This window comes from Erigeron canadensis, unplaced genomic scaffold (genome assembly GCF_010389155.1).
Source record: "Erigeron canadensis isolate Cc75 unplaced genomic scaffold, C_canadensis_v1 Conyza_canadensis_unscaffolded:263, whole genome shotgun sequence".
In the NCBI taxonomy this organism is placed as follows: domain Eukaryota; kingdom Viridiplantae; phylum Streptophyta; class Magnoliopsida; order Asterales; family Asteraceae; genus Erigeron; species Erigeron canadensis.
This window is the reverse complement of record NW_025215673.1, coordinates 197501-212500: the sequence shown is the minus strand read 5'-3', so window position 1 is coordinate 212500 and position 15000 is coordinate 197501. Positions and strand designations below refer to the sequence as shown.

The following is a 15000-nucleotide window of genomic DNA, read 5'->3' as shown; positions in this document are numbered from 1 at the left end:
ATCTATAGAAAGAGGGAGAGAGAATGAGAAATCACTCGACTGTTAAGGAGAGGATGGGAGGAGAGAACGTCGACCATAAGGGAGACAGCAGTTACTTCGATGTAAGCAGAGTGCCCATTTCCTTACTTAGACTAACCTTCGTTTAGAAAGTCTCTCCCCTCGCTCTGACTCTTCCCATACTAAGACTTTTGTTGATCTACCTTTGACTTACTTCCTATCTCTACCCTTGATCCAAGGTAGCCGAAGGACGGATTTTGACTAAGCTTTGCTGAAAAAAGTTGCAAACTTCAGTTCCGAAACTTTAGTCTTAACTTCGTTTAGTCAGAAGAACTTAGAACGGCGGTAGCAGGGGGAAAGGCAAGGTCACATCCTGCCGTCATAGCTTGCCTCCCATTGCTTCGTACGAGACAGAGAAAAAAATAAATATAAAAATAAAAATGGAAATAGTGAATCAAGATCTAGACTATCCTCTATCCGGATAGATATGCCCCTATGAGCGACTATGCCGATCTTTATATGTTTTGGCCACGGCGTTTCCGCTAAGAAGAAGAAGGTTTGGATCTTTAAACCTTAAGAGGATGCTATCGAATGTGCTCTTGGCGCACGTGAGGGATGTGACCTATGTTAGGTCCATAAGATAGCACAGCTTTTGGTGTTCTATGATTCACCTCCGAATAATGAGTAGATAGGGAAGAGCTTTTTCTTTTTCTCTTCATAGAAGACTGATGGGTGGAGCAAGAGGTCAAATTACTATAGAAAGAAGAGTTGTAAACTATAGGACTTCTTTTTCTAGTAGTAAGATTTAGGGTTTTTTCGTTCCTTCTCTTCGATAAGAATATCGATTTGAAATGATAAAAATTCCTCTTTATTCTCTTGTGTTCAGCGAAAGAACTGCCTAAGCATACTTTTTCGGATCCAAACTTCTTTGTTCTTTCTAAGTCTTCGTCTTGCATAGAAGAACGCAACTGTTGCAAAAACGGGTCTTTCAGTAGTAGGCGGCATCCCCTCTTAGTTTTAAGTAAGCGGAACCATTCCGTTTTGGTTCTTCTCCACATTCTTACCGGGCTATCCAGGAATTTTCCTATTATTTTAGAAACTAAAATTTCGATATAGAAGAATCTCCTTATTTCTGAATAGATTATAGCATCATTTTCTTTCAAAGATATGAAATCACCTTGGGAAACTTGAAAAGAAGTAATGCTGACTATTACATTATTCACACAAAGCCTTCGATGACTTATCAGCTGCCTTGCTTGAGGAAGAGTTTCACTAAAATGGAGACGAACCAGAATAACGTCCAATCTTGTTTCTAGATTGAGTAGAAAAGGGATATATGAAGTTCGTTCTGTTCCTCTATGCATCTCTGTGATGGGTAAATCTCCATAAAAAAGGGACAACTTTCGTGTAGTTTGTAATTGGATGTAACTATTCAGATTTTTTCGAGAATAAATCATTCTCTTAATAGATCTCGTCTTGTTCCTCAATCTTCGAAGAATGCGGCGTTGTATTATTGTAAGTTCCCTGTTCCAAACATTTCCTTCAAGTAGACGACAAGTTTTAAATCTTAATGCAGGCATTCCTCCCTCACATGCTTTTGCAACAGATTCTTACTAAGACCGGTCATCCCCATAGACACGGCCATTCTTGGCATCTTCACTGTTGCCCCTCTTCTCAAAGCCCCCCAGTAATGTTTGGCTTGCCATCCCCCATGGTCACGTCACTTGGCGTCCCCTTTTTTCTTTTACTTCACAGAGCTTCCCATCTCCTGGAAGTTATTGAGGAAAAAAAGCTAAGCGGCGGGCGGGCCCCCGGTAAAGTGCGAGTAGAATTCACGGTAGATTTGTGAATTTCTACCGTTTTTTTTTATATCTTCCAAAAATAAATTCAAATTAGCAGCCAGGAGATTTCGTTGAAAGGGGTCTTGCAAAGAGCCTACCTGCTCCGCCTTCTCTTCAAGAAAGCCATAGGCCTCGGTGCGTATACAGCCCTCGGGGGACATCCTTATGGGCCTATAATATGGGGAAAGGCGAAGTATCTCGGGGAGATTCCGATCGTTTCGCATCAGAAGAAGGAGCTTGTTTTGCAACTGACCTTTTCTTTCCAACACGCGGACCTCAAACATCTCCGTGTCCACTATTTCCCGCCTATGGGAAATATTTAGAGCTTGCTCCAAGTGATCGCGAACAAGCCCCTCATACTCCCCTGGATTATTCTGTGGAGGAAGGTTGTAGTAATCACGGCTCTGGAGACTTCGTATCCGAGCAAAAAGTTCGCGCTCTCCTAGCGCGTTGATCCACTCCACCTGCGGTGGCAGGACCACCGGTTCCCCATATCGGTTTAGACTAACGTTAAGGTCTATGCCTGCTATAGGCCGTATCGGCTCCATGGCGAAAGCCGGTTCTCCTACCATAGCAAAGCTAACTACGACCGCTAACGCCACAGAGAGTGCCGCCCAGCACTCCCCGAAATGATTCCGCCTCGCCACACGCGAGGAGGGTACAGCCAGTACAGGGGCTGCGGATGTGACAACATCACGCAGAGACGTGTTGGCCGGTACGACCAGCCCGCTTTCGCGGGGTAAACTATTTTTGACCGCCGCGTTCTCATTCAAGTAAATACAGATTAAGATCGTAAAAACATAAGCTTGTAATATAGCTACACCTAATTCCAGACCGGTTAATGCAAGAACTATAAATAAAGGACCAAGATCCCCTATAAAATACAAAATATCATTCATACATAGCATAGTCCAAGCGAACCCACTTAAAATCTTTACTAAACTATGACCGGCCATCATATTAGCAAATAAACGTATTCCTAAGCTTAATGCGCGAAAACAATAAGAAATTAGCTCAAGAAGTACTAAAAAAGGTGCTAACGGCAGTGGGACTCCTGCGGGTAATAAGAAGCTTAAAAAATGAAGCCCGTTTCTTTGAAATCCCACTATAGTAATGCCAATAAAAAGAGAAAATGAGAGACCTAAAGTAATGAGAAAATGACTTGTAACTGTGAAGCTATAAGGTATCATACCCTGAAGATTACAAAATAACAAAAAAGTAAAAGTGACCAAGATGCAAGGGAAAAACTTTTGTTTAACATTTCCGGAAAGACCCCCTATTTGTTCATTTACCAGGTTCAGCACGAAATCATAAATAAGCTCTACCAAGGATTGCCAAGCATTTGGTACTAAGTTTCCTCCTCCTTTTTTAGTAACAAAATGAATCAGAAGTAGGACTAAACTGAGAGTTAGCAGCATAAACAAAGATGAATTTGTGAATGAGAAATACAAGTTTCCTATCTTCATAGGAATCAATGGGATAATGGAAAATTGCTCAAGTGGGCTGGTTGCATTCATAGGTCAATTTCTTTTCTTGTTGTTCCGCTTCTTGCTCTAAAAATTAGGAAAGACTTGTCGGAAATCACCAGTAGTTTTGTTTGGTCTGACCAAGAAAGGCATGGGACTCTTTGGGCATTGCTTGAGATAAGTCAAGACTGACTATCTCTATATACGCAATATTTTGAAAGGCGAAGAGTTAGTACTTTTTCCTTCTCTTGAAATTGCATCCTCCCCTGCTGCTAGGAGTTCTCCTTCCATCTTATCTGCGAAGTGTAAGGTCTCGTCTCTATTCGAATAAGCCATTCATATTGAACCAATCCCTATCCTTACAGTCGAATTGAACCAATCCCTATACTATAACCCTGCTTCTTCGATCTGTCACCCTCTGTGATTAAGCCTGTAGCCGTTCTAGCTCTCGGAGTTCCAGGTATTAGGATATAGTTTCCCTTGCATCGAAGCCAAGAAGAAGAAAGGATAAAAAAGAAGAGAGGGAAGGGAGCTCAACCGGCTTATCAGAAGGCTTCATCCTCGCGTTTCATTTAAATGAATATATAGAACTAATGGAAGGAAATCTCTCTCTCCCTTTGCTACCTAGATCTTAGTATGTACGGGTATCGATAATGGAAGAGACTAGATCAAATAGGGCAATTTGTAATGCTCTCTTCCTTCCTGTCCTAAAGAAGGTAAATCTCATCGGCTGCCATTCTTCTTAGTTCTGAGGTATCTAATGCTGTCTTTCCGGATTGATTCTTATAGAATAAGTATAAATAATTGTTGCTACTACGGTTAAGAAGACTCTTATTATGTATGGGCTGTCCTGGAACGAGACCATCACCTAACCCTCAGAAGGTTGTTAACAAGCAAATGCTTAGGAAAAAAGTTTCAATCTCACATTTCGATGTCACTGCTGAAAGGAAAATTGAACATACGGAAGAGAGAAAGCAGTCTTAGCAAGAACCCTTAGGCAACGATAAGCGTATACTTCCATTCTATATGGGTGCTGCAGTGTGATCGAGTCCATCCCTTGAAGTCGTACCCTCCCAGGATGCATGAGTCTTCTGCCGATTGACAGAAATGCCGATTAAGCAATTCCTCTCATCCCGATAAAGGGAGTCACCCGTGATTCGATAGTTCCATTTTCCGCTGATGCAGGCCTATTGGGATCCCAGCAGTCAAACCACTGTCTTCGTTCCTCACCCTCCTTCCAATCAAATCTATTCTAAGGTGCCCGGAGGCAGGGGAAACAAAGGAAGAGTCGACAAGGGCTAACTACATACTGATTGGCTAATTTCCCTCGGCGACGTAAGACTGAAGAAAAGACCACAATAAGGGACCTACTCTTGCCGAAAGATAGGAGAAGATCAAGACTTTGATTTAGACAAGGAAGATTCTGACAACTCACTAGATCGGGATACTAAGGTATAGAGCGGCATACTAAATAGAAGAAGAGGTACACTCAAACTACCTTAGGACCTGTCTTGCTGTGGAAGCAGTGGCCGGAAGCTTTACTACATCAGCTGTAAAAAGCGGAAGGCTGGTGGCGGAATATCGGCCAAGATACGTCGTGCTGTTGAAAGAGCTGTCAAACAAGGAGGAGTCTGTTGTTGGCGAAATCCGTACCGTTCGCTCGCTCTAGAGAACATCCTTTTATTCACTCCTATAACAAAGACCTATGCTTGCTTTAGCTAATGCAGCATGCAACTGTAAGATAGTCCCGATAGCTACCGTTCGCCGCTACCGACTCGCTACCACTTTAGCTACTAAAGCTCGGAAATAAGAGCATTAGCTCGCTCAAACTTGAAACATCCTATACGTGAGCTCAACTCATAACAAGACTATTCCTATGATCATATGTTGCCTCACTAGTGCCTGCGGTATGAGGTAGGGATTCCGGATATATCTATATTAAGTAATTAATACCGTACCCCAGCAGATAGAAGTCGGACTAAAACCCGGAATTTAGGTATTTGAGATCCCCGAAGTTCCCATCTGTCCTGTCCTTATAGTAGAACTCAGATTAGAGTTTGGATTCATACTTATTAACTACGGAACTACAGGTCCCATCTTATAGACTGGAACTCACAACTAGAACTCAAAGCTCCCTCCAACCTTATTGTTAGACCGTTTCGCGTCCTTGTCAATTCAAGCAAAACCATACAATCTGATTCAAATCCTCATTTTTTTTTCGTATTCACTCTTTCATATCCACCCCTCCTTTTGATGGTTCATGCAATCCAAGGATTTAGTTGAGAATTAGACCAATTCCTTTCGGCAAGACCCATTTCTTTTCTTTCAACAGCAGAGGAGAAAGCTTCTTTTCAGCCTTGTTGGTCAAAGCTAGTCTTGTCGGACTAGGAGCTCCACTAGGCTTGACCGTGGGAAATTGACTATTGACTTATGAAAGATAAAGAAAGAATGACGTAGGTAGACTAACTAACTAACTAGAAGTAGTAGGAGTACCCGTCGAAGGGCAAATTCATCATTTAGAAAAGATCCGATACCAAGCTAGCTGTTTTGGTCAGCATACTGAGAGTCGTCTTCTTGCTGTTGTTGAATGTGAAGCTTAGCTCTTGTTTACAAAAGTCGTATTCGGATTCTGCTTGAGCGGCCTTCTCTCTCTGAGTTAGGGCAAAGGTAGTGAGGATTCGTTTCACTATGTTCAACTCATTCGGTAAGCCTCGTCATCTATGTGAAGGTTCGTAACAAAAGTGAAAAAGGAATCCTAAAGGAGTAGGAGCTAGCTTTCATTGAAGTGGAGAAGACAAGATGGACTGGCTATCGACTTTGCTAACGAATGAGACTCTTCTTCAATTTCTTGGGGCGTACTTCATACTACAGCAGGCCGCAACCGTTGGGGAAAGCCTACCAATGAGGTACACTTGGGGTCAGAAAGCAAGGAACTCCTTTGATATCGGCTTCAAAGCTTTTTCACTGAAATCCAAACCAGGAAATGAGAACCAGTACCACACCCCGTACTGGCACTAACACACCCTCCCGAACGAACTGATTCCAAGAAGGTTTCTCATTCGCTTTACTTGATTTGAATGTCTGACTTAGCTTAGGAAAGCAGGTGAGAAAAGACTCGGAAGAGACACTTCCTTAAGGAGTGAGAAAAGCCAGACAAAGAATCTCGTATGTGATGTTAGAGAGCATGCTCAGGTTAGTTGGCGGAGGATACTCCGATAACGAATTCTGCCTCTTTCTTTACCTGTAGCGGAAAAGGGTTAAGGAATATCTCAGAGCTGATGCGCGATCTCCTCAAAATCTTGTGAAAATGATCCAGCTCGTCATGAGAAAATGGTTATCAAGCTTTGCCAGTTTCATGATTGCTTGTAGTTTTCTTTTTTCCGGGGGTTGGTGTTCAGTGTACTAAGGTACAAAAAAGAATGCCCGTATGTCGGCAGGATTTGTTTTTTTCGAGAAAAGGTCACATTGAGACGGGAACAGATGGGAAGTTCGCCCTCCAGTTCTATTCCTTTGGATGAGACGGCGGTTTCCGAAAAGTCTTTTTTCTTTTGGTTTCATACGTACTGGAGTTCTAACATTTGAATTTCTCTTACATTCTACGTTCCCGAAACGGATCCTATCAAATATTTCACATTTTCTATGATCATCTCTATTTCAGGTATTCGGGGAATCCTCCTTAATAGACGAAATATTCCTATTATGTCAATGCCAATTGAATCAATGTTATTAGCTGTGAATTCGAACTTTTTGGTATTTTCCGTTTCTTCGGATGATATGATGGGTCAATCATTTGCTTCATTGGTTCCAACGGTGGCAGCTGCGGAATCTGCTATTGGGTTAGCCATTTTCGTTATTACTTTCCGAGTCCGAGGGACTATTGCTGTAGAATCTATTAATAGCATTCAAGGTTAAACATGACTCCTAGAGAGTTACCAAAATACGAAGTTCTCTTTTCGTTCTCTTCTTTCTTTTTTATTTTTACTTGGTTGGCAGGGTCAGGGCCTTTCTCGCTGGGCGAGCGCATCCTATTCTAAAGTCCTTTCCTAAACCACTTCCCGTTCAGTTGCTGAAAGATAGAGAGAAGGCTTTCTAAATGAGATTGAGTTCCACGAATATGCAGGCTAGAAAGATGCTATTTGCTGCTATTCTATTTATTTGTGCATTAAGTTCGAAGAAGATCTTAATCTATAATGAAGAAATGATAGTAGCTTGTTGTTTTATAGGCTTTATTATATTCAGTCGGAAGAGTTTAGGTAAGACTTTCAAAGTTACTCTCGACGGGAGAATCCAGGCTATTCAGGAAGAATTACAGCAATTCCTCAATCCTAACGAAGTAGTTCTTTTGGAATCCAATGAACAACAACGATTACTTAGGATCAGCTTGCGAATTTGTGGCACCGTAGTAGAATCATTACCAATGGCACGCAGCGCGCCTAAGTGCGAAAAGACAGTGCAAGCTTTGTTATGCCGAAACCTAAATGTTAAGTCAGCAACACTTCCAAATGCCACTTCTTCCCGTCGCATCCGTCTTCAGGACGATCTAGTCACAGGTTTTCACTTCTCAGTGAGTGAAAGATTTGTCCCCGGGTCTACGTTGAAAGCTTCTATAGTAGAACTCATTCGGGAGGGCTTGGTGGTCTTAAGAATGGTTCGGGTGGGGGCTGAATAAAGAAGACGAATAGAATAGAATTCATGTTCATGCTAAGAGAAGAGCGGATCCAATACCAAGACGACTTCTTTCCCAAGAAGTGCAGCAAGTACTTTAGTAATTTGGGGATTTGGCAATTATTGATGGAATTCCTTCCTTCTTTCTTGAAGTGACAGAATTCTTTATTTATTTCAGGAATTTTTTTCAGATATGACGGAATTGATATCGCCGTGAAATCTTTCTTTTTTTATTGCTTGCTTTCTTCTGACTCCTTACGTATACTTCACTCGTTGGGTTCGGCTGTCAGTTTCAAATCTTGAACCAGAATTGATCGATAGAAGTGCTTAAGCTGGAGGTGGAAGCATGAGTTCAGAGTTAGCATCGAAGGATGAAAAAAGACCCCCGGTTGAAGTGCCATCAAATCCAAAGGGCACATGTAGCCATGCCATGAAATACAAAGGGCTAGCCAACAAATGATAAGAAGGGCACGCACGTGAAGCAAGGGGATGGAGGGCAGCCGTCCGGCAATTGAGGACCGCACATATCAAAGATAAAGAATATGAAAACCGAGACTATTTAAGTCGAACTCGGATATACTGACCGGGAGGCCGAGTTGAAAGTAAGGCTTTAAGCGAATTAAGATAGACAATACAATAGATGCTATCTAACTAAGATTTTCAGTCTTAAGCTAATCAGTATTGGTAAGACGGGTACGTAGACGCACAAGAGAGGTTTTCTAGTCTTTTAATTGAATATAGGGAATATAGTAAGAAAGAAAGATAAAAAGGATAGAAGTCTTACAGGAATTCGATCCAGCCCCGGTTTGAGCATCTCCCTAGCCTAAAGGCTTTCGAAGCTATCCTTTTCTCTCTCTATCCTTGCTAACGAGAACCTGTGAGACGGCTAGTATACAAGAGTATTCACCACTAATATCTCAGGCACGGTTGTGCGAGATGCGTGAATCGCAATGCTAGTCGTAAGAGATCATTTATAGTTTAGCAAGGAGAAGGAAGCAACCGGAGAGAGCTTCGTTTAAGGACAGGAACGAGCGTAGACAGAGGAGAGAGTTAGAGTGACTCGTTAAAGACAAGAGAAGAAGCAGTCAACGGTTACCAGTTCCGTTAGCCGATTAGCAAGCGGTACTCGAGGAACAGGCTTAGTCAGAGATTCAAAGAGTTGGGTTAGCGATCCTCCTTAACAGAGTCGGGAAAGGGATAGATAAACAGAGTCGGGGTCATAGTACTGAGCCGGTTTAGTTAGACCTTACCTTTAATTTCATCTTTGTCTTTTAGCTAATGGTAATAGTTTCAAAGATAGACGTGTCACATAATCACATAAATAAGGAAATAAAGTGAGTGAAGGAGTGACTATCGGGGATAGGCACGACTGAACAGACTCAAATGCATAAGTATACTTTAGGAGTTCCTATGGAAAGACAATAAGACGCCAACAGTGCCGTCTAGCGCCTTTTAGGCTTAGTCACGTCTCCCCAGATAAGGAAGCAAAGCCATAGCACGAGAGAGAAGGCGTTCCTTCGCCGTTTTATTTCGAGGAAGCGCTCAAGTCGATACTCTTATATGTCAATAGAGAAAGCAGATTCAGAAAGAAAGCGAGTCATTTTAGTCTGTAATCTTGTAAAAGAGGGTTTCAACTAGACTACGGGTTGTTATTCTAGTAGACATAACCTGAAAGCCGCGCAAACCAGATCACTCTATACTTTTTACACTTGCTCAATCTCTAAAGCTAATTCGGAAACTTTGGAATGGGAGTAAAGCCCGACGAACCAATCTCGATAGTAAGCATTGGGCGGGCGATAGGGAGGACGGTCTCTGGATTGATTTCTGCTGGCAAGGCATAAGAGCCGTTACCTATGGCCTGTGTGGTCTTCTGCGGAATTACCCAATGAATGTCTCCTAACGCCGCGACGGGGACCGACCGGTAGAAGCAGACACAAATTGACTCACTACATGAACTGCATAAGCAATATCTGGACGAATAACAGTAATATATACCAGACCCTTATTACCTCCGTAGAAGTCACATTCTGGGGAGGCTCGGCTTCTACCCAGGGCAGAAGGTGGAGAAGGCTGGACCGTAGCTACTATACTAGGATAAAAGTATGACCTCTTTAAGATCTGGGATAGATCTTTCCGATGATATCCATGGCCCACCCTCGAAATGGCCAAGGCTTTATAATCGGGTATAACTCGGAAGCCGGCTTGCGCTGGATTCCTGCATACCTCTGGCAGGCATCGCAGCTCTTAGCATGTGCTATGTAATCTGCAAGGACCGTAGGCCAGTAGTGGCCATGTCTCCGGATCTCTCGAATTTCCCTCAGCGCGCTCGATCTACCTATCTTTCTGAGTTTGATTGGTTTTCGCTCCTGCTGACCTTTCCATTTAATCACTGACAAAACCTACCTTTCAATTCTTCTTACCCTATGAGCTTTCAGCAAAGGACAGATTTCTTGGTCCATTGACATCGATCAACGAAATAGACCTCCTTCTTTCACTTTTGTCGTTGTCTTCCAATTCAAATAGCCCCATTAAGTGAGTGTTCCGCGAGAAAAGAGAGGCTGACATCTTTTCTTATCTATCTATTTTCGTAAATGAAGAAGATAAGTGAGAGCTTACTGACTGCATCTTCTAAGAAGGGCTTGGAAGAAGAAATAGAATCTCCTTTCTTTTTCGAGAAAAGGTCCCATCCTTCAATATCATGATTGGGTCGACCAGGCCAGATCATGAGTGAAATATCATGATCGGGTCGACTAGGCCAGATCATGAGTGAATAGAAAATCGAAAATGTACATAGCAGTTCCAGCTGAAATACTTGGAATAATTCTACCACTTCTACTAGGAGTAGCCTTTTTAGTGCTAGCTGAACGTAAAGTAATGGCTTTTGTGCAACGTCGAAAGGGTCCTGATGTAGTGGGATCGTTTGGATTGTTACAACCTCTAGCAGATGGTTTTAAATTGATTATAAAAGAACCTATTTCACCAAGTAGTGCAAATTTCTTCCTTTTTAGAATGGCTCCAGTGGCTACATTTATGTTAAGTCTGGTCGCTTGGGCCGTTGTACCTTTTGATTATGGTATGGTATTGTCAGATTTGAACATAGGGCTACTTTATTTGTTTGCCATATCTTCGCTAGGTGTTTATGGAATTATTATAGCAGGTTGGTCTAGTAATTAGGGGGCGGCCGTTCGGTCGCCTATGATACTAGGACCAATAGGTCAAAAATGGGTTTGTGCCGCAGGTGTTGAACGATCCACTCTACACAGGTGTGGGCTTACAGGGCTCATAAAGCCTTTCTTTCATTCATCAATAGGGCCCTGGTCGGTCACTTTTCTGGGCCGGGATCGATAAGTGGAATGGAAGTCATAAAAAAGATATCTTGATCTTCGCACCTCAGATCAAGAGGAAGGGTAGCTTGTCAAGCTGGCCTAAAATTTTAATTATTCTTAATTATTATATATAAAAATATATATAATTAAGATATAAATAAAAAGATTCGTTGTCTTTTACCCGGCTGTTCTTCTTTGTCAACGCTACTAAGGACCTATAGGTTCGCAATAATTAAAATTGGTTAAAAAGAAAGGGCGCTATTTAGCCCTACATTAGTAGAAGTAAGCGGCTGAGTTAGCCTAGCCTACCCTAAAAGTGGTATAGTAGGGTATAGTAGGCCAGCGAGTTAGCGAAGACGCTTAGGCTAATAGAAAAGAGAGCGTCGGTGCGTAGCCTTCATTCTACTACGCTACGAAAAGGTTACGAAATCACTTAGCTCGACGTTAGGAGAGTCAAGGGGGAACGCCATACCTACATGAACCGCTGTTCGCTGACTTTCTAAGGTCTAACCTTTCGCCCCCTACTGAAAAGGGGCAATTAGCTTTGCACCACTGATAGACTACTTAAGATTCAATTCAAAAGGCCCTACTTAGTTTCGCAAGCTTTTGTCATTGTCAGTCAACTAAGTAGGGCCTGAGGCCCCCTGTGAATCCGTAAATCTGAGGAGCATGCCGCAACAAAAGGATGGTCCCCTATGCATTTCATTCTTTCCGGAAGGGAAAAAAAGAAGTACCCCCCATCATAGTGAACCTCTCCTTGTGATCGGGATGAGGTAGATGCCTCCCAGCCGGGGGGCGGATCGAATCGGAGTTTCCTTAGGTAGCCACCGACCTACAGTTATCCTTAAACTTCCGTGCTTGGTGGAGAAGAAGCGAACAAAGGTACGCTCGCTTGCTGTCTTGTTCTCTGTCGCGAACTGGGATCGCTCGCCAGCTAGGTCAGATTGGAGCAACATTGTATGAGAACATATTACCCATATTCGGGGACAAGGGGCGAAACGACCTCTCGATCTACTTACTGCAGCCCAGGAAGAAAAACGTCGTCTAGGCGTTACCTGTTGCTCCGATCTCCCCTACGCCTAGGACGTTGTCTGGGCCCACCAAGAGCCATAGTTAGTTGCTGTTTCCATTTGGTAGTTTTTTTTATCGTTGTTGATACCGGCAAGACCCAGCCAGATGATGTCTGCTGGTTGGTAGTGAGAGGACTCTTAGTACCTGCATACCCAAAAGGGGGCGCTGGTTAAAAAACAAGAATTTTTATCTTTCTTGCTCTCCCTTAGCAGCGGGAAAGGAGTCTATCTATCTGCCTAGCTTTGGTAGATTTCCCCCAACGCAATCCACAGAAATTCCACGAATCCTTTGGTGGATAAGTCCGACGACTCAGCAGCAGTGCGGAATTTTCTTTCTCGTCTGCTGGATCTGATCTATAGTTAGGGGGCAATACATACCAAAAGGTTCGAAGAAGGATAATGAGTGAAGATCTGCCCCAGCCAAGTCGTCGACCGCTGCGGTACCTGAACTGAATGCTCTGAGGTTGAAAGGCAAGTAGATAAGCAGATTCCTACCTGTATTTTTCTTGTCTCGATTCGTCCACTGCTGCTACTGATAATGGAAAAGGTTATGAAGTTGACTTCTTTGCCTTCTTGAAGGTGGTTGGGCATTAACCAACACAACAGTGAAACCCGATCCAGCTTTCGCTCCCTCCGCTTCCTCAGGGCCCTCACTTCCTCACTCAACTCACTCAGACGCTCGCCTCACGTCACTTCGCTCGCCTTGGGGGGAAGGCTACTGACGGTAGCGAATCTCAGAATACGAATAAGATCAGAAAGGCCATCATAAGAGCAAACAAGGCAATGGCTTCCGTGAGAGCAAAGCCTAAAATGTCATAACCAAACAATTTAGTATCCAATTACGGACTCCGTGCTACTGAATGGATCAACGAACTGAATATCTTTCCAATTCCGACTGCAGCTCCAGCTAAAGCAATTGTAGCAGTTCCAGCACCGATGACTTTTAAACCCTCCATAACATCTTTAAATTCATTTCAGTCTATTAATTGGAAGCAGGATTTTTATTCTTGAAAGCGACTTAAGTGGCTCTGAGGGGCACGAACGGTATAACAATAAGTACTGATTCGACTAGCTCGAACGTGGGGAACGAATGCTTGAATGTGAACAAATAGCTGACTCTTGCAAGTTTGTGGCCAGCGATCACCCTCTAAGCTATACGCTTGATAACGAACTAAAGGGCTCGAAGCTATAGAAGCTCTACAAATAGCAGTTCTTATGAATTTATGGCACAGTTCTTTAAGCTGGGTAAAGGTAAAGTAAACAGTAAACAGCAAAGACTCCCTATATCGAACCCCATTTTTTGATATGCCTTAGTATAAAGAGCTGGCTTAGTACATATCCATAAATATGTCTTTTTGACTGCGGCATAGCTATCCCGTAGTTTTCCTTTTCATAAGAGAAAGGATCCGTATAGGTATAGTATACGTAAGTTTACCTAGATCTATGTATTTACCTTATATGCCTTAAATTTACAGATGAGTCGGGATCCTAATCTTACTATTACAATTATAGGATCAGCTCTTATTTGCAACCTTCCTTAAAGAAAGTCTAAGGTAGTTGCAGGTCCTTTTTCCTTTTTTTATAATGTGCGGGATTCCTACTCTGAGTAGGCTTCTTCGTGCGTGCCATTCTAGGAGTCTGAATTTACTCCGGTATAAAAAGGGTTATATCAAGGTCAATAATTTCTTTCTGGTCCACCAATAATTTTTTTTTCAACTAAGGTTTATTTAAGTCCGCCACAGCATGCCTTTTCCGTCTATAGCGGATAGGTAATTTAGCTACCTCCGCAGGAACAATTGCTTCAGCGGGAGCTGTCGTCGTGGGATCCGTAATAGTGAGCATTGTAACTGATACCGGGAGTTTAATATCTAGTTTTTTCTGCTTACGAAATGCTTACGCTTACCAAAAGGACTAGGGCATCTTGTCAAAAGCAAAAGCGAGCGGTGACTCTATCGGAATCTATAAAACTCGACTGGAAGCGGGGTGGAACCCACAATTTAATCTGTCCTGTCTAGAGGTCTATGCCCTTAACCACTGCGTGTTTACTGACACACTATCCCACCTTAGGGTAGCCCCCTTATTTCAAATAGAATACCTATCCTATTAGCTCTGAATAGCTCTGAAGCAGGAAAGATTCTTTGCTTTTCTACACTACATTCTGCACGGAAAGGAGATGGTTGTTGAACATCTTCCTAGGCCCCTTCCATTGTACTCTTCCCTTAGCCGAACTCCCAGCAACCAGAGAAGATAAAACTACCCTAAAAATCCCATTTTAGATTTGATAGAACTGCCTTGCAACCAGGTCTTAGTGAAAGCAGACATACTATCTTGAACAAAACTAGCATTAAGAACACCTTTCAAATAAGACCAAACCTGAGAGGCAGTTTCACCTTGACAAAACAAATGAAGTAAAGAATCCTGTTGACTTCTAATGCAGAAATTCAATTTATAAGGCATTTGAAAGCCCATGTATCTGAGCCTGTCATCCATAGGAAGAGCATTCCTGAGGAATCTCCAGAAGAAGAGAATAAACCCATCTTAGGAGGAAGCCACTGGTTCCATAATAGAGACCACCAAGGACTTTTCTGGCCATGAATTCTGGAAAAATGCCAATAGGAAGCAGAGGAGAAAAGAC

At 42.7% G+C, this 15000-nt stretch overlaps 4 protein-coding genes and 1 pseudogene across 4 annotated transcripts; 2 read left to right on the top strand and 3 right to left on the bottom strand.

The window, feature by feature from the left end:
* Positions 1–540: 540 nt before the first annotated feature.
* LOC122584412 (ribosomal protein S4, mitochondrial-like) lies at positions 541–1581 on the bottom strand. The gene has a single exon (XM_043756590.1). The coding sequence runs from the start codon at positions 1575–1577 to the stop codon at positions 582–584; it is 996 nt and encodes a 331-aa protein (XP_043612525.1). The 5' UTR covers positions 1578–1581; the 3' UTR covers positions 541–581.
* Positions 1534–3473, bottom strand: LOC122584407 (annotated as a pseudogene).
* Positions 3474–7290: 3817 nt separating this feature from the next.
* Positions 7291–7993, top strand: LOC122584415 (ATP synthase protein MI25-like). The gene has a single exon (XM_043756593.1). The coding sequence runs from the start codon at positions 7398–7400 to the stop codon at positions 7971–7973; it is 576 nt and encodes a 191-aa protein (XP_043612528.1). The 5' UTR covers positions 7291–7397; the 3' UTR covers positions 7974–7993.
* Positions 7994–9611: 1618 nt separating this feature from the next.
* On the top strand, positions 9612–11819 carry LOC122584417 (NADH-ubiquinone oxidoreductase chain 1). The gene has a single exon (XM_043756595.1). The coding sequence runs from the start codon at positions 10754–10756 to the stop codon at positions 11141–11143; it is 390 nt and encodes a 129-aa protein (XP_043612530.1). The 5' UTR covers positions 9612–10753; the 3' UTR covers positions 11144–11819.
* A 178-nt stretch (positions 11820–11997) lies between these two features.
* LOC122584400 lies at positions 11998–13321 on the bottom strand. The gene is made up of 5 exons (XM_043756579.1): positions 13240–13321; positions 13109–13170; positions 12637–12823; positions 12455–12531; positions 11998–12368 (listed from the first exon to the last, which is right to left on the bottom strand). Exons 1-5 carry the CDS (start codon positions 13319–13321, stop codon positions 12036–12038), a joined length of 741 nt encoding a protein of 246 aa, XP_043612514.1. The 3' UTR covers positions 11998–12035.
* Positions 13322–15000: the final 1679 nt, after the last annotated feature.